This window comes from Equus asinus, chromosome 11, assembly GCF_041296235.1.
Source record: "Equus asinus isolate D_3611 breed Donkey chromosome 11, EquAss-T2T_v2, whole genome shotgun sequence".
Taxonomy (NCBI): Eukaryota; Metazoa; Chordata; class Mammalia; order Perissodactyla; family Equidae; genus Equus; species Equus asinus.
The window spans coordinates 68,463,150-68,487,584 of record NC_091800.1 but is presented as its reverse complement, the minus strand read 5'-3'; the positions used below and the strand labels follow the sequence as shown (position 1 = coordinate 68,487,584).

The window sequence follows — 24,435 nt, the reverse complement described above, 5'->3', positions numbered from 1 at the left end:
TCTGCTTCTTTTCATATCTTCTATGTTTTATGTAGTTGCAATTATAATGCACACATTACACATGATATTCCACTTTCACTTCATTTATTTAATTTTTAGGTTGTTACATAGTTTCCTAAATTCTTTAGTTAAAAAATTTTAAAATGCATAATGCACAGAAGAGGTTCAAATGCAAAAGGCGCAAAATGAAGTACCTGTATCAAGCATCTCCAGCAATCCATTATCAGTTTTTCCTATTCTTGAAGATATATTTTATAAATATGGAAGCAAACATGTTTACTTATTTATCCTCACTTTTTTGTCCAAAGGGTAGCATACTATAGACACTCCTGAGATGTTTTTTTAACTTCTTCTAAATCACTCCATATCCGTTCATACAGGACTTTCTCACTCCTTTTTTAAGGATTATGGTATTCTACAGTGTGACTTTATCTTGAAATTTTTAACGTGTCTCCCACTCATGTGCATTTAACTGGTTTCCAATCTTTTGCTTTTTAAACAATGCTGCAGTAAATGGACGTGTAGGGTAAGTCGAGAGAGCAGAATCGCTGGGTCAAAGGTTAAATAAATGCATTTGAAATTTTGATAGACGTGCCAAATTGCCTTCCAGAAGGCTGAATCATCTTCCCTCTTACAAGCCGTGCAGCAGAGTGACAATTCCTGCACTCTTTCTCATTGGTATAGTGGGTTATTACACCTGTTCGTCTTTGCCAATCTGACAGGTGAAAATGGTATTTCAGTGAGTTTTAATTTGCGTTTCTCTTCTTTTTTTTTCAGATTTTATTTTCCCTTTTTTCTCCCAAATCCCCCAGTACATAGATGTGTATTTTTAGGTGTGGGTCCTTCTAGTTGTGGCATGTGGGATGCCACCTCAGCATGGCTTGACGAGCGGTGCCATGTCCACGCCCAGGATTTGAACTGGCAAAACCCTGGGCTGCCGAAGCAGAGCATGGGATCTTAACCACTCGGCTACAGGACCGGCCCCTGCATTTCTCTTCTTATAAATGAAGTTCAGCTTCTTTTCATACATTCAAAGAACCATTTGCACTTCCTTTTCTGTGCTCTGTCTCTTCATATAGGATAATAACTTCTGGAAAGAGAAAAAACCCTAAAATTTCATAAGAGAATTAGTGAAAGTGGTCTGTTGTCTGTGTAGTCAGTAACAAAATACAACATCCTCTTTTGATATTTTATTTTTCTTGAAAACCCAATATTCTGTTCATATAAACATGTGTTTTCTAGGTTTCACTAGCTTATGAGAAGCTACTATGATCACTGACACCATATCCAACCTCTAGAACAGTGCCTGGGACTTAGCAGGTGCTCACTAAATTTTTGTTAGGAGAACGTTACATTATTGAGCATCTATTAATGTGCTGGATGTCATGCAAACATGACCTTTTAACTTCACAAAACTGTATGTTAAACTGCTCTCCTTGTTTTAAGTATGTGAAAAATGAAGTTCAGAGAAGCTAAGAAATGTGGTTAACACAAGGTGATGTAAACCGGTAAGTGGCCAAGCAGAGATTATAAGAACAGTTTCCTGGGGCTGGCTCTGTGGCACAGTGGTTAAGTTCACACTTTTGGCTTTGGTGGCCCGGGGTTCACTGGTTTGGATCCGAGATGTGGACCTATGCACTGCTTGGCAAGCCATGTTGTGGCAGGCATCGCACATATAAAGTAGAGGAGAATGGGCACGGATGTTAGCTCAGGGCCAGTCTTCCTCTGCAAAAAGAGGAGGATTGGTGGCAGATGTTAGCTGAAGGCTAATCTTCCTCTAAAAAAAAAAAGAAAAACAGTTTCTTACTCAAAATGTCCCCATGTCAAGTCTCCCAGCTCCAGTTTTGCCTTTTGTCAGTTTAGATAATTCTTAATTTGATCCTTTCACAATTAATTTCATTATAGCTGAGCAAATGTAGTCCTGTTAGATCATGTTAACAGGAATTAAGACTAATTCGTGAAGGGCAGGTCTGAATAATTTTGCTTGGCTTTTGAAGCATTCATGTTTTTAAAATGCCACATTCACTTAATTAACGTATGTATTTTTAAATAACTGACATGTATAGTCGCTAACTCCTAAGTAGCATAAACTTTTGGTGAATTTTATAGGAGCTGAGCTGTCAGAGAAGGTGACTGGCCACCTACTTGGGCAGAGTCTCCCAGAGTGGCGGGATCTCTGTAGGCTGGGTCTGGGGGATGGTTTGGTTTTTTAACTTGGCAGCTGCTAAATGGCACCTGAAAGTGTTCTTTTCAACTCTAGACTTTACAGGGATAAACACATACGCTACTGAGAACTAACTCTATATTAAAAGATGAACTACGTATACTTCATTATTGATGAAATTAAGTAGTCTAATGGTAAACTACAATTTATATACAAATCTAAGATAGTTCTAGCTTTGATTTGAGTTCCTCTTTCCTAGAGCTTTGCTATTGCTTAGCCACGAATAGCCTGGGAATATCTCCGTTCTTATCTAGAATCTCCTCTGACATCACCCTGGTTCTCTCTGTTCGATTTGTTTTGTCTGCTTAAGGTGTATGCTGAACTGGTCACTTCTTTTAAAGCTGACTTACTAACAGCAGAATCTGTTTGCATCCGTTCAAAGTTTAATCCTTAAACTGCAAGCATTCTTCGTCAGGGACTTAGCAACTGAATTTCTTTTTTCTTTTTTAAAGATTGACACCTGAGCTAACATCTGCTGCCAATCTTGTTTTTTTATTTTTTCTTCGTCTTCTCCCCAAAGCCCCCCAGTACATAGTTGCACATTCTGGTTGTGAGGGCCTCTGGTTGTGCTATGCGGGACGCCGCCTCAGCATGGCCTGATGAGAGGTGCCGTGTCCGTGCCCAGTCTCGGAACCGGCAAAACCCTGGGCCACCAAAGTGGAGCTCGTGCACTTAACCACTTGGCCATGGGGCTGGACCCCAGCAACTGAATTTATAATGCTCTTGATATTTCTTTTTGTATACATGCTGTTATATCTTGTATACAGTGTATATTGTTACATTTTATGTATACATACGTATATTTTAATAATAATAATGCTATTATACAAATCTATGCAGAAATAGTGCCTTCCTTATGTAACTCCTCCAAAATGTCTGAAAAATATCTTCTATTCTGTCTGCTTAGGATGCAAGGAGAGCATAGATAGGGAAGGACAAGAAGAGAAAATTAGAGCAAAATAGAAAACATACTGTCTTGCCTCAGCACTGCCTGGAAGACTCTATGATCGCTCCAATGTCCTTTTTTCTGTGACTGTTTCTCGTCTCTCACTATGCTAGGTACGGAGTAAGCAGCTCCCTGTGGCAGAGCTTCGTCAGCTAAGTAGAAGCTTGGGTGTTGTTTAACTATGTTTTGCCTACGACGTATGGCTTATCTAGGGAAATGTAAAACCAACATCTTGATTATACCTTGCTTCAAATCCTTGGCAGAACAAGGCAAGAACAAATAAATATTACCACAAAATAATAAGCATGATTAAATAGGTTTTTCAGGAATTCTCTCATTTAGAAAATGTGACTCAACTTTTTACTTTGGCCTTCTACCTTAAGTTTTAAATTGGAACTTCTCATATGGAACTGTACATCTACTATGTGACTTCTAAATGATCACATACAAATTCTCTGAGGACCAGAGCACGTTCACATTACCACAACAAGATCCACTCTGATGATGAATGACATCTCTTGGACAGTAACACGCGAACTCGCCTCGTGACAACCACAGTGTGCCGGTCTTTTGTAACATACAAATGTCTTTGCAGACAGCCTCAGGTTTCCATGGCGCTCCTCCGTGGGCAAAAACGCTTCTCATGTCACCAGTGTGGCAGGAATCTGAACTTGCAGCCATCTAAGTTAAGGTTAAGTTTAATAGTAACTCTATCTTCCAATGATCTTGAGAAAGATAAGCATGCTTTCCCCATATTTTATTAAGTTTATTTACGCCCATAAGCACAATATTTGTTGATTAATTGCTTTCTCCTGCAAGGGTTACATTTAAAAACTTTGGGGCCGGCCCCATGGCTGAGTGGTTAAGTTCACATGCTCCGCGTCGGCGGCGCAGGGTTCAGATCCTGGGCGCGGACATGGCACCACTCATTAGGCCATATTGAGGCGGCGTCCCACATGTCACAACTAGAAGGACCCACAACTAAAACATGCAACTGTATACTGGGGGATTTGAGTAGAAAAAAGCAGGGGGAAAAAAAAGAAGAAGAAGAAGATTGGCAACAGTTGTTAGCTCAGGTGCCAATCTTAAAAAAAAAAAAAAAAAAAGAAGCTTACTGCCTATGTTTAAAAAAAAAAAACCTTTACCTTCAGAGCCTATGTAATCACATTTTCTTCAATAATGCCTCCAGTTTGAAACTTAGTTGCTTTGTTTTTCTTCCTGTACCTATGTTTATTTTGTGGGAACAAGGTGGAATAGGTTTGTATACCAACATTTGTAACCTCATTTCTGAAGCACTCAATTTTTAACACTATCACATAGCTAGGTATCTCTACAGCGGATAAAGCCACTAGAGTCCCCTTTTACTTTTATTACCCTCAAATTACATTTGGCCTTTACAGAGATAATAACTGAGCTCATTTTCAACTTGTGTCCACAAGGATACCATTAGTTTCTCAAGAGTGATTCAAGGTATCTCGTGTAGGGACAATGCTCACAACTTTAACAAAAATACCCATTCTGCTGGTTGCACCACTTCTCTTTCTAGCCCGTGGACACGTTCTTGCTCCTAGCATCTTGTTTATTGCATCCTTTGCATCTTCTTGGCATGCACTTGCCTTCTTTACTACAGTCTATAAACTGGGTTCTCTGGACAGAGTTCCCACTACAGCATTCATTGTATCATGTTTTACAGGCCTTCTGAGACCTATAATCTCTCCTTATTATTTTTCCCTGTTCTTTTATCTCTCCAAATTATGAATTGCTTTAGTCTTGTCCCCTCCTTAATTATTTACACTTTGCACTAGGTGAATTCCGATGCTTTCCAAAAGTTATTTGCTCCTTTCTCCAGATGTGATGCGCCTTCTCAAAGATGACTTTTTCTGAACTCCACTGTGGGAAACATTCATCACTTGCATTATCATGTCTTCTTCCAAAGTGGTTGCTTACATGATAAACTCTAGGCCTTTATTCCCTCTGGGCTTAAATTTTGTTACTCAAAGCCAAGGCTTTAGAATTCAAAAAATCTTTTCTCTCACTAAAAGCCCAGGTCTTATAATTTGATGTTTTGGTTTATAAGGTGATTGTCTCTGCCATGAGCTTTAAAAGTCTGTTCAGGAAATAAATCCCTTTAGTAAATCACTTGATTTCTTCTACTATCCCAAGTGTAGCCACGTGAGACAATACAGGCAGAAAGCTTTCACTGTTGCCTGAATAAGGGCAACTACATACAAGTAAGGGAGTGGGGGAGGAACCATGGGTATGATTTGAAAATGTTATCTACTAAATAAATAAGAGTAATACAAGCCAGAAGAACAGCACAATTAAAGGAATTTAGAAGTGCAAAGAGTGATGGATTCAGGCAGGGACCAATGTCTCAGAAGAGGGACCATTGAGCTGGTCCTTCAAAGACTGACACCAGAAAACAGAGGGAACAGCATTACAGGCTGAGGAAACAGCACCCACGAGAAAGGGGCCTGATTGGTTGAATTGTGGACAAAATAACACCGCTTTGCACGGCACTATCTTCAGCCAACAAATACTTACTAAGCATCGACTGTCCAGGCTGCCTGCTAAGCCTGAGTCTTCAAAGGTCAAAAGATCCTCTCCCTGAGCTTTAGGAGTTAGGGGTCTTGTTAGGGGAAATAGACAAATAGATAACAAGTTATATATAATTTGACTAGTGGTATCACTGGGGTACAGTTGGTGAATGGATGAATGAATTCACTTAACAAATATTTATTGAAAAAGTACCTCCCTGGCTGCATGTTACAGGCCCTGGGGTGACAGCTGCTGGGGCCATAGAGGGAAAGCAAAGCAGCCACTGTCCCTAAGCCCCTTGAATTTACTGTCTAGGAATGAACAAGGATCTCTAGCGGCCAGGCATCGAGCCTGGGCTGGACTCTGACATGTACATCCTGTTGCAAAATTGGGGCTGTACATGTGGAAATTTTGCTGTTAATCTTTTAAATCTTGTAATAATTGCTGTATTTGAAAAGGTCTTCAACAGCTTCCTTGAGAAAATAAAAATGAGCACTATGCACATTACAACATTTTAGACTTTGTTTTGCTGGCATACCACTGAGATTTCAAATGAGAGGGTTATGAAATGAGTATATAGAACGGTGTTCCTGGTGAGGAAAATTTAAAAACCCATTTTGGAGATTTTCTCTTTTTTTACAGTCCATCTGTATTACAGTACTGGTAAACACAACCTCTTCTTTCTTTTCTGTTAAAACCAAAGCATCTGAATATTGACTAGACTGTGTATCTCATCGTACTTGCCTTTTTTCTGAACTCAATAATTGACACGCACTTTTGAAGGTCTCAAATGTCCCCAAATCAATGGTAAATCTGCAACGTGAATTTCATTTGTTCATTTGACAAGGGGGTTTATAGTGCTGTTTGGAGGGATACGGCCATCCATCCTTGAAAACTAAACTAAAAACGCCACTGGGTATGTCACTAAGATTAGACTGGGTATATGGAGCTTCCTCCTTCGAGAACCCCATTCCATTTCAGAGAAAGCTCCAATCAGATGGTCTGACTGAACAGACTGACCAATGTTAAACGCCATGGTCCCCTCTCTTTCAGGTCCTTCATTCCTTTACTGATGCCATTTTCGATGAGTGGATGAGAAGATTCAATCCTCCCGCTGAAGCCTGGCCTCAGGAGCTGGCGCCCATTGGTCACAATCGGATGTATAACATGGTTCCTTTCTTCCCTCCAGTCACTAATGAGGAACTCTTTTTAACCGCAGACCAACTTGGCTACAGCTACGCCATTGACCTGCCAGGTAACCAATACAGTTTCTAAGTGGGCGATTCATGCATCTTCTAAAGGAGCATTCTTTCTGATGAGGATTTTAGGCTGGTTACTTTTAAAACTCCAGATGAGAAGCAGGCTCCAAGGAGTGCAATTTGCTTGCCCTTGAGAGACATTTGCATTTGTGAAGGAAGGGAGATGACCTTGTCTCTAGAAACTCTTAATGGGGAAGGCACGAACTTGGGTTGGTTGCTGTCTGGCAATCTCATGTAGCTGATTTAGTGTGGTGGCTTCTGACCTTTACTTAATCCGATTTGATTCTTGTCTAAAAGTCATGGGATCACCCAATGACCAGACCCCACCTGCACTGATACGATTTTAACTTTTTTTTCATGTTCTTTCCTTTGTCTTGTAAAGAGATGACTCATATACCCATGCCTGAAAATTAGCCTTACACTCCACTCATGTTTGCAGCAGAAGCGGCAGCAGCAACATGCCAGCAGCAGCTCTGCCTGCCCATGGGTCCTGTCCCCATGCCAGTGGGGGCAGCAGAAGCGGCGGCAGCAGTGGCTCCTCCTGTCCGTGGGCCCTGTCCCCATGCAGCGGCCTGACTGCCCGTGGGTCCTGTCCCCATGCTGGCAGCAGAAGCTCTGACTGCCCATGGGTCCTGTCCCCATGCTATTCCATACTATTCTCTAATTAAAAGAGCACTACTGCCAGATCTTAAGAGTCTAAGAAATCTTTCTTTCGACTCCTTGGCTCCCCAACCCGGCATCATTTCTTTCTTTCTTTTTTTTTTTTAATGCAAACAAGACCTTAAAGTTATATACGCAGATCTGATTAAGTTTATTGGCAATTTTCTAGAATATATATAAATTTAGCAAAACGACCCTCTAACCTACCAGTTAAACACCAGAAAAGGGACTGGTTAGATGACTGTTGTTTTGGAAAATTGAAAGTTGTTAAGAGACCTTATTCCACAGAGGAAGTATCTCCTCCTATACCTGATTTGGCAATTCTATCTGAATTCATTGAAAACTGGCCGTGGTTTGAAATGTCTAGCCAATAAAATCAAAATGCATCAGCCACGTGTGGAGGGACCAGCAGGACTTCAAGATCTTTGCTTGAAGGCGGGGCTGGATTTAGGGTGGAGCAAGTGCAGCATTTGCCTTGAGCACAAAGGTCAAGGGGAGGCCAAAACCTTCAGTAGCCGAGATAAGTAAAAATGTTAACACAATATTTTAAAAAATCAAAATTAATGCCAAAAATCCATGATGAATACACTATCAAATTTTTAGATAAAGACAGGCTGTTGCTGTTTGTTTTATACCCCTGCATTATTTTGTAACAAGACCAATTATTTCCAACGAGCCCGGACCACTCCTGCTGGGTGGGTTTGTGAGGTTGATGTTGGCCTGCCAACAGTTTGGGCTACACCAGGCTTTATGTGTGTGACCTTTAATTAAAGTTTTTTTAAGTCATGTTTTTAAATTATAAATTTGTTTACTAACTTTTCCCACTTGGTTCAAAATATGGGAGGATATTTTGATAAGTGTGTATGAGGGCACACATTTTTCTGTTTGCCTAGGCCCCAGTATAGCTCCACGTGCCATTTAAGGAATTTTAGACAGGTCGAGAAAGGAAAGGTCAAACAATAAAAAATGTCTTAATTTGTCAAGAAGCTGAAAAACACACAGCCTATCTGCTGGTGGCTTTTCCTCATTTGTGTCTATCTCATCTTCCTTTCATCTCAGCCTACAGAGTTACCACAACAGTTTCAGAGCTCACATCTCTCTCTCTGACTTCAGCATCTTTTAGGCCCTGGAACCTGTCCTCTGCCTTTTGTTCTAGTTCTGCCTCGAATACTGCTTGTTCTCCTTACTGATTCGAAGTTTCCTTTCTTTGGGCAGCTGAGGATAGTTCTTTCAACCTCTTTCTCTTTTCTCTGGGATTGAACATCATAATAATCAAAAGTTTGGAATGTGCATTTTGACATGCTTCCATCTCTTCTGATGTCAGTCAATTAATAGGTATAGACAGAGAGCCTAAGTCCGCCGAGAATGTGTTAATTCATTAGAAGATACAAATTCACGTTCATTTATTGGTTTGACAAAGAAATGTACAATCCTGCCTGGGGAGACATAACTGTAACCAAAGGTTGGAGAATGGGGTGAGAGGTTTGGGAAGGCAGGTGGGTCTTAAACTAGATTCAAAGATATTGTAGATCTTAGGTAGGTTAGGGAGAAAGAAGAGAGCATTTTAGACTGAAGAAGGGCTGCGAACACAAATGTGAAAGGTACACGTTGTCTACATAGAGGACTGTGAGAAGAAAGCCTGGGGGTAGTGGAAGGCTTGGGTAGAAGATTACTGTGAATTAAGGGTGGATCTGGGAGAAGGGCCTGATTACAGAGGGCCTTAAAAGCTAGGCAGAAATCCCAGTGAGATACTACTTCACCCCCATTAGGGTAAGTACTACCAAAGAAGCAGGAAGTAACAAGTGTTGACGAGGATGTGGAGAAATTGGAATCCTTGTGTGCTACTGGTGGGAATGTAAAATGGTGAAACTGCTGTGGAAAACAGTATGGCAGTTTCTCAAAACATTAAAGATTGAATTACCATATGATCCAGCAATTCTGCTTCTAGGTATACACCCCAAAGAATTGAAATCAAATACTCAAATATTGTTATACCTCTTTTCATAGCAGGATTATTCACAATAGACAAAGGTGAACACAACCCAAGTGTCCATTGAAGGATGAATGGATAAACAAACTGTGTTGTATACATACAATGGAACATTATTCAGCCTCAAAAAGGCAGGAAATTCTGTCACACATTACAACGTGGATGAACATTGAGGACATTATGCTAAGTGAAATTAGCCAGACACAAAAGGACAAATACTGTATGATTCTACTTACATGAGATATCTAGAGTAGTCAGAGTCATAGAGACAGAAAGTAGAATGGGGGGTGCCAGGGGTTTGGGGGTAGGAGGTTGGGGAGCTACCATCTCAGTTCTGATGAAAAAGTTTCTGTGGCTAGATGGTGGTGATGATTGCACTACAGTGTGAACGCACCAGATGCCCCAGAACTGAACACTTACAAATGGTTAAGATGGTAAAATATATGTTATATGCATTTTACCACAATTAAAAAAAATAATCATTTGATTCCTAAACAAAGAAATGGCAGAATAAAAATCTATGTTTTAAAAAGATGAGACTGTCAACCCCCCCCCCCCCAAAACCAAAAGAAGATGAAACTGTCACCAGATGCTGCTGGGTTATAGCAGGAGGATAAAAATTAAAATCTTCTTGGAGTAATCCCTTCAGGATGGGTCAGGACCCTCTGTGGGATTGGAGGAAAAGAATTAGAGGTAGAATTTTACATCTAGATGAGTGTAGGGTATAGAATAAAAATCCAAGTCAGAGAAAGTGAATTTAAGAACAGCTGGCCAAGGATAAAAGAATTGTGAAAGACATGGCAAATAGGCATAAATATACTAAAAATGAAATCCATTAATTTTGTAGAAGAGCATTCATAAAATATAGTTGAGTAGAGGATTGGATCTGTCATGGGGAAGATTCAGATTTTATTCACAACTATTTGAATGGGTACAAATTTCCTCTGCTCCTGTTATTGAATGTCTCCTGTTGTAACAGCCCATCTGATCTCTCTCACACATTTATCACCCTATCCAAAGGCAGAGACAAAGGCAGAATTCCTCTACCTGAGAGTTGTGTGTTTTGCAGTTCCCCAGACACCATTTTAGCCTGCAATTTTACAAATGAGTTTTTAACTCACGAAGGTAGTTATATACTTCCTTGGAGGGTTTATTCTGTATAAGTATTTATTATAAGAAATTTTTAAAGTGCAATAAACTGTCTTTAAATAACGGAATTCCATTTCCCACTTCTTCAAGAAAAACAGTTGTGGATATGATAAATAGTTGGTAAGAAAGGGGAAGATAAATTTTATTCTACCCAGTGTAGTTTTGCTTTATCAACAAAAATGCATGTGAAAGGCAAATTGGTTTATTCTTTCCTTTTCTAAGAGTATTCAGCTGATGAAAATCCTAATCATAGACTCTTCTCTTCTGCTTTAATTTCAGTTGAACAAACTCCAGGTTGGACCACAACCCTGTCAGTGGTTATGGGAATGCTGGTGGCTTTGGTTGGTCTTTTCGCTCTACTGGTTTTCCTTCAGTATAGAAGACTTCGAAAAGGATATACACCCCTAATGGAGACACATTTAAGCAAGAGATACACAGAAGAAGCCTAGGATGCTCACACTTACCCTAGAGAAGAAGCTGGCCAAGTTGTAGTTCTGACTCTGACAATGAACAAACCTTAGTATCCTTCCTTTAGTTGAAGATCTTTGGCATAGCTCCTCCAAATGTGGCGATGACCCCAAAGACAGAAGATGCTTATTTATAGTCTGGTTTGCTTGTTTGGCAAACTCAGGCTAAAGTGCTAGAGGCTATCTCTGCCATCAAACAAAGGTAGAGCTGATGGTTTGTGGTATCACATAATAATTCCCTATGTTGATTAAGCCTCCTCACGTTCTGAGAGCACCAAAAAGAACCTGATAGAGTGGATTCATTTTAATTTACAGGTCAGTGTAATTTGAGACCTGGACCAGATCACGGTTCCATCTTTCTTGGTCCAAAGGTCTTCATTTGTAATGGGGTGGAGGTAGGGGGTGGCAGGTGCTACATGAATCTCCAAGATCCATTTTAGTTATAAACATCTATGCTTTTAGGTGCCTTTCTGATAATTTTCCTGAGGCTTGTTTTTCTTCTTTGTCTTCTCTGTCTTTTCTTCTCCAGCTTTTAAAATGTTCTTGAAGATGAAAATAGGCCTTATTTTCCAAATAGGATGGAGAATAAATGAATGAATGAATGATAAATTCAGTTCTTTTTTGTAAATTGGACTTTACAGAATTTATCAAGTCTGCCATTTCTGACAGTAGGCATATCACAAGGTTCAATAGCTGGATAAACATTGATCCTATAGTGATAAATAAATAGACGAGGGATTAAATTATAGAGCTTTCTAGTTGTTACAAACCTCTTAACAAGCATAGAATCACTATTTCCAGGAAACGCTGACTGGTGAAGGCTGGCGAGGCGATAATCCTGAATATGAGACAATTTGATTAGTGTTCCATTGCTCTGAGGCTCCCTTTGGCCGATCCTGAACCAGTTCCTTTACTAGGCAGCCTCAGATGAAAAATCTTTCACGTATAATGCATTTGGCTTATTTTTAAGAGTTGACTTCAGATTCATTAATGCCGCACCGTACTGACAGTTACTTACGAATACTCATCAATTAAGTGTTATCATTTAAAAGCAAACCATCCATACAAAATATAACAATTCAGAATTAAATGGTTATGTTCTGCTAAGCAATCATTAGGTCAAGAGATATAAGAATGAGGTAGTCTTTACTAAGAGGTTTAGACTTATTAAGATGATGCTTGCTGAGAACTTAACGGTCATTGAGATTTCAAGGCAAATTTCATCTGCTCCTATCTGGTACCTGTGCATCAGGAGTGAGCCCAAAGTTCTAGAAGGTGGCCCATCTATCTGTTCATTTCAGCCCCTCTCTATCGGAGTGAATGAGTGTTGATAGACTCCTGGAGCTGCCTTCTATATATGGGGGGCCTAGAAGGTGCAAGATTCATTAAGATAGTGTTATCTGCTGGAATAAGACTGTAAAAGCCAGAAAAATGAAAAAGCCCAATGTGACCTGAATTTGAGTTTGGGTGAGTCTCATAATCCTACAGGTATATCTGAGAGTAGGTTCAGTGGATGAGAATCAAGATAGCCCCGAGTTCTTCAGGGGGTGAAGCCCCGCTTGGGCATTTTTAGCCACAACCACATACATTGATCTCAACTCCTGCCTTTATTCGTGGAAAATTCAGCAATGGTTCAATAACATGCTCCACTCTAGAAGATTTATGCTCTGAACTCAGGGTTGTTGAGGAACACATTTTTACATCCTGTTTTTAAACCAAAAGAGAAATATATTAAAATGAAGCTATAATTGTGCATGGTAGATATGTTTCTGAAAAGTTAGGTATAAATCAATTATGCGTTAAAAGCATCAGGGGAAATTACTTTTTATAGATGAACTATTACGAATAATTCTATAAAGCACATAACAACCTCTAGCTTATCTTCCAGGTATATCAGAATTTTTATGCATCATATTCCCATAAGTTTTTTTTGAAGCAAGATCTATCTGAGGTAGAAAAAAAGAGTAATCATTTATACTTAGCTACTTTTATATATAGCAATGCTACTTTTTATAAATATTATGTTTTATAATGGCTTCCTAAGAGAAATAATTGCCTAATTTTGTAGTTCATATAAGAGGAATAAAATTTTCTAACATTTTCTAACATTATAATAAATCAATGATCAGTAAACCTTTTAACAAATCTAAAGGTAGAACAAACATGTGGAATAAAAAAGTTGGTATTTACTTACACTGAATGTTATGCAGATAAACTCAGGCAATATCACCGAGCACTGTAGGGCTATACTTCTCATTAATAGGGAAAAAAATTCAACCTTGAAGAAAACGAATGGATCACTTTATATGCTTCTATGCACAGTATTAGAAAAACTGCATGTATATGAATTTTGATTTCAAAAGGAATGCTTTTACAAAGCTAACATTCAGAAGTGAACTGAAATCCTTTAACATCCTTCCTTTGTGAATTAAATTCTCTTCTAATTCTAACTCTTTGACATTAATTTGTGTCTTGCTTAGGATTTAACATTGTTAATTATAATAATCTTAATGAATAATTTCAATCCCACGTTAACAAGAAGTCTAAAACTTATTAAAGAAGAAAATAAAAATAAACCTTGTTTTGCACATTATTGTTTGTCTGTTGGGGGCTATTGTTTTTTAATTTGTGAACATAAATTTCCATCTTTTTGACATTCAATATACATATATTGGATATGTGTATATATATAAAAACTACGTAACAACTACTTCACTTTTGAAAATAAGTTCTTAAACTGATGTTTCTACTTTCTTTTGAGTTTCTAAGGAATTGCTACTTCCTGGCATTCTGTTATAAAGGTGGGAAAAGCAGACACCAGCCTTTTTTCAGGTGAAGAGTTTTGCTGTCCCCTTAGTCTAAAGACTGATCGTATGGTAGGAGTGGCGTAGGGTGGCTACTTAAGTCACTGACCAGGAAGGATCCTGCAGCAGCTAAGTGGCAGATCCTCCTGGAAAGGCTTCCAGGTCAGTCAGCTTGTTGGAGACCCTCAGAATAAGGAAGTTAGAGCCAAGGAAGCAATGGTTATGTCGTGTCCGCTTCCACATCTAGACTTTAAGTTTCCTGAAGCTTGGAGAGGTCAGACTGTACCTCTCTCTGTACAGCTCCACTGCCATCCTTTCAAAGCACTTTAAGTACTCAGAAACTGTTGATGGTTCACTGATACAGGGGCATAAAAGAGCCAATTCACCACTCCTCCCCACAACTGGGAGATAATTCCTCTCCTTGATGCAATGGCAAATCCCAAGGTTAAACTCGTCCTGTTTCTACAGTGCCTTGCTCATCCTGAGTTCCCTATAAATATTTTTTGAATGAATAAACTAATCTCAAAGTAGAACTTGGACCATGAAATTAATAACAACCTATTTTTCAGATTCTGAGCTGTACATATACTAGGTGGAATTTTACTCTATGCAACCCAATACAAGGGGATACTTTTCAGCCCTATTTTCTTCTTGAGTGTATCTTCCCCCCATTGTTGGTAGGCCTTAATTCTACCATTTATAGGGACAAAGATAGAAATTTAAGACCCCACAGTATCATTTTAAAGCCTTCCACTATCTGATGTCTTAAAAGCCTTGTTTCAGTGGATGGAGTTAGTGGGCGCATTATTCAGCCGGGCAAACCAGTGCCCTTCTTACACCGATGGACCTAAGAGTTTCTCCAGAAACTCTCCAAAGATGACAGGACTTTATCTTTAATGGCAATTCAAGCTGAAAATAACCTCTATGAACTTAATTATGCCTTGGCAGGTAGTTTAATGAAATCTTGAAAATAACACACAAGAAAATTCTGAGCAATAGGATAAGTTAAAGTTTTCTACAAAGAGACAAAACAAACGAAAACAAAAGATTCCTATTCAAGGCCTATATGCGCTCTATATTCTCACCAAGACTGTATCTATTTGGCAGAAATCATTAACGCACCTGTGTTATTTGCCACGTTGACTCAAGTCGGACTTCTTGGATGTAACATGGTTGAATTTGGTCCTTTCTCTTCCTGCCATTCTCTGCTCCTTTGGTGGTTTATAAACATAAGCTAAAACTGGTGTTTCTCAAATGTAATTGTTCTCTGTGTTGTAAATAACACCTTGCAGAATGTCCTTCTTTATTAAAATACCAGAATTTCCTGCCAGAGTCCACACTCTGATTACTCATTCACTTTGTATGTTATTGAGTGTTTCTGAATTTGTAATGAGCACAATGACCATCCTGATTAACAGCAGAGGGGAATGACTTACGCTAAAGCAAAACCTGCCCTCTTGTGTTTTATTAGAACATTGCACAATGTGGTAAAGTTCTTATAGCTATTTTTCTCTACCGTGGTTAATTGCACGGGTCAAAGAAAAAAAACAAATAAATGCCGGGAGATTTGCCATGAATTCAGAAATCAGAGAAGAAGAAGCACAATATTTAGAAGGAAATGATTTCCTGTGCAGGCAAAGTGATCATATAATTAAGGCTTTTAGAATTTCCTTTTCAGTATATTCTGATATGTTAAGTGTTCACCAGCAAGCCATAAAAATTTGGGGAGACATTTCAGGCTGCTGGGCAAAACTCTTTTATGCTTGTCAAATACACATTAGGGTATAATTTAGTTAAATATTATTTACATGATCATACTCCAGCTGGAGTTTGGGGAAATTTCTTTTTCAATTAAAAACTGTTAATGAGAAACTGGTAAATTTTGGAAGAGTTTTTAGAAATATACTAGATCAGTGAACTGAAACCAGATACAAATATCTGAATTTGAGTGTGAGTATGAGAGGTGTCATAAAATGTCCTTTACTCTGGAAAATTCACTTTTCAAGACTGGACTATTGGTATGATGGTGCTAAAAGCAAATATTTATATGAGTGCCCACAGTGGCTTATCTTATATTCACTGGTTGAAAAAGGGACTCGCATAATAGAGAAAACATGATCTCTATCTAGTTTTTGTAAGGCTTTTCCTTCTAGTACAGATGCCCAGGTACAGATTAAAGGGGGGAGATGGGCAGGGCATTGTCCGCATATTCTGAGAAGTTTTAAGTGAAAAAATTGGGGCTCAAATTTTCCAACTGGCTATGCCTGTTACTCATCTTCTCTGTGCTTCTCTCCGAATGGGGATTCCAGACTTGGTGGCAGTAGCTAGCTGTTTTCACGGAGAGTAGGGAATAGGCAAAAACGTCCCCAAACCCAAAAAACAGAAATTGGGGAGTCAGATTCGAAACACTTAGACTGCTGCCAGAAGAAGCAGTCTTGGGAGAGTCATTAATTTACTCCCTATTGATGAGTATGTTATTACGTGGCACGCTTTGCTGAAAAGTCAATTTCCAAAGCAGGAAATTTATTACTTACGTTTCTACTTAAAGTCTCATTTCCAATATTTTATTTGCTTCTTTAAATAGTAAGTTTTGACTTGACTATTGCCACTGAGTAGTCTTTTTCTTCTTTTTCTTTCTCTCTTTTTTTTTTTTTCGAGGAAGATTAGCCCTGAACTAACTACTGCCAATCCTTTTTGCTGAGGAAGCCTGGCCCTGAGCTAACATGGGTGCCTATCTTCCTCTACTTTATATGTGGGACGCCTACCATAGCATGGTGTGCCAAGCGATGCCATGTCCACACCCAGGATCTGAACCAGCAAACCCCAGGCCGCTGAGATGCGGAACGTGTGAACTTAACCGCTGCGCCACCAGGCCAGCCCCAGTCTTTTTCTTCTTAGAAGAATATTTGTATTTCGAAAGTCTTGCATTTCACACCAAGGAGGCATGCTCAGCTAAAATGCACGTGTAGTCACAGACCTACTTATGCAAGCAAATGATCAGTCCCTGAAAACAGAAATGTAATTGTGATCACAATCCGTGCAGTAATCTGTCGCTCCCCTTTCTCTTGTTTGATTGTAGCAAGGATACAACTTCCAACCTTTCCAGCTCTGAAGCTTTTATTAGAGCTGCACATTTTCTTTTCATTTCAGACATCTTACAATTCTGAGGCTTGTAACATTTTACAGACTCAAGGTCGTTTTCTTTCTTTCTGTGCATTTCTCTCTTCTGTGATGTCCTCTTATCAGGATGCAGGCTTCTCTGTGTTTTTAACACTTTTACTTCAGATAGTCCCAACTCTTTGATCCCGTGCTGACTCTAAATCATTTGCTGTCAGCTGCCCAGAGCAGAGATCTGGGGTGTCTCGGTGCCGCTATCTGCAAGCGCTTGACAGCATCATCTGGCCTCTCCAACAATCAAAGGGCTTCCAACCCAGTAACATGCAAATTTGTTCCTTTTCTGCTTCAGTCTGTCACAGCTCACATTTTGCAGCTAAACCACACAAGAGCAGGCATGATAAAATCATTCTGAAGTTGACGCTGGGCATAATGGATGTAAATTCATTGTTTTTCAACAACAGTTCCTCAGAACATCAAATTACTGTGAACTCACCTGCAGCTAGATGGCTGCCTTGGATCTGTTTTTCGCTGGCTGGAGAGCTGATGCCATTGAGTGGCTTTTATCACAGAGCAATCTGCTCACCTTTGTTGTAGCTGTCACAAGGTAGGAACTCTGCTCTCTGGAAGGGTTTGCTGAGACTTCTGGGTATGTACCAACTATACATAGTCACAGGAGAAAACAAGGACGCTGCAGCTCATTTCCCGTTTATATCTGTCAGCTTCCCTCTGCTAGAACTTATTCCCTTCCTCTGTACATACACTAAAAATGCCACTAGAAAATGTTAGCTAAAAAGCCCACTACTTTTCCCCATTCAAACCACCAATAAGTGATTTGACCTTAATTATCTCCCAGTGTGAGATCTCTGGCAGTCTAAGATAAGGGTTCTGGCTCCCATGAATAGCACTGAATTTCCTGAGCTGGGTTGCAAGTCAGTGTTCAACACAATCTGAGCGTAATTCTCTCTGTTGACATCTGGCTGCCTTCTTTTCATGCCCGTTGGCCCTGGCACTGGTTCAGTGGTTAGGGAGGGCTCCCAGGGCCTGTTTGCAAAGGCAAAGGGGCACTTGGGGAGGAAATATGAACTGGCCTCAGCTGGCGTGGAAGTGAAACGTGTTAAGAGAGTTTATTTTTATTTTACTTTTTAAATTACTTTATTTTTTGATAGTAAAATACATACAATATGAAGTTTCCTTGTTCCTTAAAGATTGCAAGAGAAACATATTGGTGCATAAAGAAGGGCTCCTCAGAACGTAGAGGGACAAAACAGTGTAATGGTTCAGTACGTGGCCTGTGAGGCAAAGTATAGACATTTAAATTCCAGCTCAATCACTTATTTGCCACCTAATCTTTTTTTCTAACTTTGGTCTTTTAAAAGCTCTGGGCTTTAGTTTCCTTATCTGCAAAAGGATATTGATAATGCTCCTCCTGCTCCACACACACAGGTTGTTGTAAGAATGAACTGAGTTCATATATAGCAGTCCCTTCTTATTCATGGTTTCGTGTTCCTTAGATTCAGTTACCCTTGATCAACCAAGGTCCGAAAATATTAAATGGAAAATTCCAGAAATAAACAATTCATAAGTTTTAAATTGTGCACCATTCTCTACCTGCCTGTTGGTCACTTAGTAGCTGTCTTGCTTATCAGACCTACTATCGTGGTATCACAGTGCCTGTGTTCAAGTAACCCTTATTTTGCTTAATAATGGCCCCAAAGTGCAGGAGTAGTGATGCCTGCAATTCGGATATGACCAAAGAAAGTCATAAAGCGCTTCCTTTAAGTGAAAAGGTGAAAGGTGTGTGAAACCGATGCTACAGGTTGAATCTTAATAAGGAACGAGAAAAAATCCTATGCTGAGCTTGCTAAGATCTACAATAACTTTTATTACAGTATATTGTTATAACTGTTCTGTTTTATTATTAGTTATCATTGTTAATCTCTTACTGTGCCTAATTTATAAATTAAACTTTATCGTAGGTATGTATCCATAGGAAAAGACATAGTATATATAGGGTTCCGTACTATCCCAGGTTTCAGACATCCACTGAGGGTCTTGGAACGCAACCCCGTGGATAAGCCGAAAAGGAAGCCTACTGTATGTAACTTCTTCAGAACACTACCTGCATTAATTCGACTGGGTGGTCTAAACAAGAGAAATTTATTTTCTCACGGTTCTGGAGGCTGGACGTCCAAGATCAAAGTGCCGGCAGGCTTGGTTTCCTCTGAGGCCTCTCTCCGCAGCTTGCAGACGACTTCTCTCTTGCTGCCTCTTCCCATGGTCTTTCCTCTGCCCACAGGCACCCCTGGTGTTTCTCTGTGTGCCCAAATTTCCTCTTCTTCTAAGGACACGAGTCAGATGCGATTATGGCCCACTGTAATGGCCTTATTTTAACTTGATCACCTGTTTGAAGGCCCTGACTCCAAATAGGGTTACATTCTGAAGTACAACATACGAATTTTTGATTTTTTTGTCAACATACAAATAATTCAGCCTATAACAGCAGCCTGGAACAGAGAAGTCACTCAATAAATGTTGATATTATTTGTCAAATCTCTTTGGAATGCATGGTGTGTGAAACCGATGCTGCAGGTTGAATCTCATTGATCAAGACAGGAAGTCGCAGCTCCAAAACTCAAAAGTAGGCTCTGCCGAGTGTGTGATGATATCTGACAAACCAGTCAGGGCTCTGTGTAGGATCGTTGCCCTTTTATTCATGATGGAAGTGATTTCTCAGTACTCAGCTGGGGGCGGGAGTGTCACTGAGCCACAGACGGTTTCAGTTGGCACAAAGATCTCTCATCACACAGTGAAGAAAAAAGGGAAGGGAGGGGGAGCCGGCGATCCTGCTAAGCCCCAAAGGGCACCAGTACCTTTTTCACTTGGTAGAGAGAGAACTGGAATGTAAATGGTGTGTGAAATGTTAAATGTGAGTGAACTTTAAGCAATTGACATGGTGCTTCTGCTTCATTACCAGTTTCATTTTTTCTGCTAGTGAAGCCAGAGAAAATGTTCTCAGTTTCCAGTTCTTTCTAAGACATGAAGAACTTTAATGGCAGACTCAGGTTGGATTCACCACAGAGAGACCTTGAATCCTCAGCGCCTGCCCTTTCCTTAGTTTGCGTCCTTTGGTTTGGCTTTGAAGGGGGAGAGAAACAGACGGGGATCGGGTCATAGGGAGGGAATGGGTTGGCTAACTCTCCGCCTCCCTTAGTGTGGAGCTTGAGCTATTCAGTGCCTTACAGAACAGCTGAGCGAAAGGGAGAGAGTCCGCACCTGCTTAGTCACACACCCCGCTGCTCAGCGCTTGCCTAGATACTCGAAGGTTTGATTCATAATTTTAACCTTCCAGAGGTCGTTTTTGGTGTTTGCATATCTTGCCTGTTGTCTTTCACGTACTTGACTATAGTGGAACATATTCTTCCAAAAACTGAGCATTAATACCCTTAGCCTGCCTTATAAATTGCACATTGGATTTGCACTTATCATCGAACCAATGGAAATTGTGGGCCACACTGCGCAGGGTGCAGCCTGCCAGGCAACAGTTTGGCTTCTGCAGAGTCGTGAGGTTTTTCTCCCTGCAGTATTGCATTCTTATTCCAGTATTTAATTTCATGTTTACTCCTTCATATTTTAGAAAAGTGGGTGAAGAATGAAGCAAAAAAAGAAAGACTAATGAAAAGTTTCACAAATTTAATACATTTGGGACAAAGATGGAAGTCAAGACGGGGTAGATTTAGCCTAATGGAATGTAAGCTGGTTAACTGTGGATTTAATTGCAACGGAGAAGAATAGAAAGAATAATAAAAATCCTGAAAGCATATCACCAGAGATTACGTGGAAATGGTGAGGTGTAATGACAAATTTCAGAATATTTTTTCACTCTCTGGGAACATATATTTCTTGTAGACTTTCAATTCATCTTTGAATATTTACTATCATTAGGATTAGAATCGGCTGCTGTCAGGTAAAGTGTGTTTGGCTGAGGCTAATTTTAATCGGCAATCCCAATCTGAACTATTCTTTTTCAGTAGGCCATTAAACATATCAAAATAATGTCTAGGGACTGGCCCTGTGGCGCAGCGGTTAAGTTCGCACGTTCCGCTTCTTGGCGGCCCAGGGTTCGCTGGTTCAGATCCCAGGTGCGGACATGGCATCCCTTGGCAAAAGCCATGCTGTGGCAGGCGTCCCACGTATAAAGTAGAGGAAGATGGGCATGGATGTTAGCTCAGGGCCAGTCTTCCTCAGCAAAAAAGAGGAAGATTGGCAGCAGATGTTAGCCCAGGGTGAATCTTCCTCAAAAAAGAAAGAAAAAGAAAACATTGCAAGGAAGATGGGCATGGATGTTAGCTCAGGGCCAGTCTTCCTCAGCAAAAAGAGGAGGATTGGCAGTAGTTACCTCAGGGCTAATATTCCTCAAAACAAATAATAATAATTAAAAATATAATGTCTATTTGTTTAACTGTTAAAGCAAAGTGAACTGCATCCCCCCCGCCCAGAGTTTATATACTTATTGAACAAAATTTAAGGAGACAAAAGCAAATATAACTTGTCCCTTTTATCATTCATCACTTTTAACAATTCAATTAACAAATAGAAATTGTATTCCTGACCCTGACTAAAAAGTCCTTTTCCAAAGGTCACAGGCAGCCTGAGATTGCAACCTTGGGGTCCAGATATAATCTCGTTTCTTTATTTCCAGTTAATGATATATGACCCACTATCAAGAAATCTAGGATTTCTGTCTCAGGGTTTTCCCCTCCTTGAATTACTCAGAACTTCCAGGGTTTCTGTGGGCTCCAGTCTGACTTTATCCCGGAAGAAAAGGGCACTGGTAATTGTTTAATTGTTCTTGCTGTTACTTCTCATGACCCCACAGGGTGGGTTTTGGAAACTGGCTGTAAAGAGTTCAGCAGATCAGCCTGTGTCCCTCTTGACTGAAGAGATCTGTGAAGAGCTGCCCCCTGCTGCCCTTTGAAAAATGCTGTCCCTTTCCCAAATCGCGCAGGATGTCGCCGCCTCAGGCTGCGGTGGGGCGCAGCTCTTTCAGCACCACACACAGGCATGGCTCAGGATACCACCTGCCCCCGGAACATGGGGTTTGGCATTGGACTGGCCTTGTTTCTCAACTCACTGTCGCTTTCCCGGCAGAGGAAGGAGAGAGTTTTCCCTCGGGCCCTGGCGGCTTTTCCCTTAGGAGCCTTAGACCTCCCACTGTCTGGTTACATTTCTTTCCTGGGACAATAGCACCACCTGTTCCTATTTCTAAGAGAAACCAAACTTAGGACCTTTGATGGGGCCCCACATCTACTCCAGTAGAGGCCCACATTCAGTGACTTGCCTTCCCTAGGACGCGCCAGGTGACATTCAGGCATCCTTCTCTTCAGAGCAGAGAAAAAGAAATCAACCTAATGCAGTAAGACAATTTCAGCCTCTTGTGGACCATCTGGTTATATAATTCAACTGAAATTTTGGATCCTAAATCTCTTCCAGGATTGTCACAGCCTTCTGAACTTTGTAAATACTGATTATTAACCTTTTAGCAAAATTTCTTTGACTACTACAATAGGCTTTCTTTCCTAAAGAGTTATTTACATCATTTTTTCCATCTCTCATTTTCAATTAAAATGGAAATATTTCACAGGGTGGGAAGGTGGAGGGGAAGAAAAAGGTTTTCCTTGTTGCTAATGTCTTGTTTGCTTTTTTATTTTGAGGAACAAAAAAGGCAGAAGTGAGACTAATCCTTTAAGTTTGTCGCTACGTAGATTGTAGGAAATTTTGTGACTCTTTCTGTCTTGTCTGACCCTGTTTCTTTCTCCCAGTTTTTAAATCAGAAAGGAGTAATTGTTGGTTGTGAAAACTAAAGGACATAACGGTCAGTCACTGTGCTAGTGGGTAAGTTAGTTAGTGATCTTTAATCGACCACCTAATATGGTACATAGATGCCTCTGCTTTTGGGTATAGCTATCAATGTAAAGTAGGCATAAGGAATGGTTTTTATTAATAGCTCGTAATTATATCAGAATAAGAACTAAGTCTCACCAGGTTTTCAGTAGGAGGAAGTAGGATTATATAATATATGGAGCTTGGATGAACAGCTAGCCATTTGGAAAATTATAAAGCTGGCTTCCCAACTTTATTCCTTCCACCAAAATAGATTGCAGATGGATTAAAATTCAAATTTAAGAAATGAAATTATGAGAGTAACAGAAGGAAATATAAGTTAATATCTTTATAATGTAATGGTAGGAAAGGCCATTTCTAATTACCACATTAAATTTAGAAAGAATTTTTTTAGATTTAGACAGCATTCATTTAGAAAATTGTAAAGTAAAAGACCAATAGATTTGACAACATTCAAGTGTTAAAAATTTATTTTTTGAGCATTGACCATGTGTCCGACACTTTTCTAGAAGTGAATAAGCAAGTACTGTTTCTGCCCTTGTCCCCCTTCAGTCTATCCTTATACTGTCAATCACATCAGCATAGTCATCATGTCACTACCCACTCAAAATCCTCAAATCACACCTCATCTCACTCAGAGTCAAAAACTTACAATGACTTAAAAGACCCACAAAATCTGCCCCTTTCCTTCTCTCTCTGAATTCATTTCCTATCACTTTCCCTATCTTGCTCATTCTGTGCCAGCCATACCAGTTTCCAGGCTGTTCCTCAAATAGTACGTTCTGCCTCAGGTCCTTTGCACTTGCTGTTCCCTCTCTGGAGTACTTTCCTCCTTGACACATGCGTGGCTTGCTCTCTTACTTGCATGTTTTTACCCCAAAGTCACCTTCTTGGTGGGGCCTTTCCTGACTACCCTGCAAAAAATTCAACTCCCCACAGGGGCACTTTATATCCTTCTCTCTGATTTATTTTTTCTCTTTAGTGCTTAACATTATCTAACATACTGTCACTTTCTTATTCATCTTGTTTATTGCCTGTCCCCATACTAGAAAGTGAGTGTCATAAAGGCAGGGATGTTTGTTCATTTCCAGTGCCCAGAATAGCGCCTGGCATATAGAAGTCACTTAGGAAATATTGGTTAAATAATTGAATGAATAAATTACAGTTTTGACTATTTGAATTAGTGACATTTAGGAAATTAAAGATGCAAACTGGCACTCAGGAGGTAGTTCAGAGCTGGAATGTCAGGTTTAGGAACTCATCTGTAGGAAGAGATCATCAAAATGTTGCCAGTGACGAGATCTGCAACATGGCCCTAGAGGTCAGGGAGATGTGAAGGGTTAAACCACAAGAGGGCCATAAAGAAAGCAAGCATAGGGA

General features: G+C 39.9%; 1 protein-coding gene across 2 annotated transcripts in view; it reads left to right on the top strand.

Annotated features, from left to right (window-relative positions):
• DCT (dopachrome tautomerase) overlaps positions 1 to 13,788 on the top strand; it is a 34,760-nt gene extending 20,972 nt beyond the window's left edge. The window contains exons 7-8 of one of the 2 annotated variants that reach the window (XM_014864851.3): positions 6,762 to 6,963; positions 11,046 to 13,788. In XM_014864851.3, coding sequence (XP_014720337.2) covers positions 6,762 to 6,963; positions 11,046 to 11,215 — 372 coding nt within the window. In that variant the 3' untranslated portion in view covers positions 11,216 to 13,788. The remainder of the gene's footprint in view (positions 1 to 6,761; positions 6,964 to 11,045) is intronic. The other variant, XM_044779822.2, reaches the window with a different exon arrangement.
• Positions 13,789 to 24,435: the final 10,647 nt, after the last annotated feature.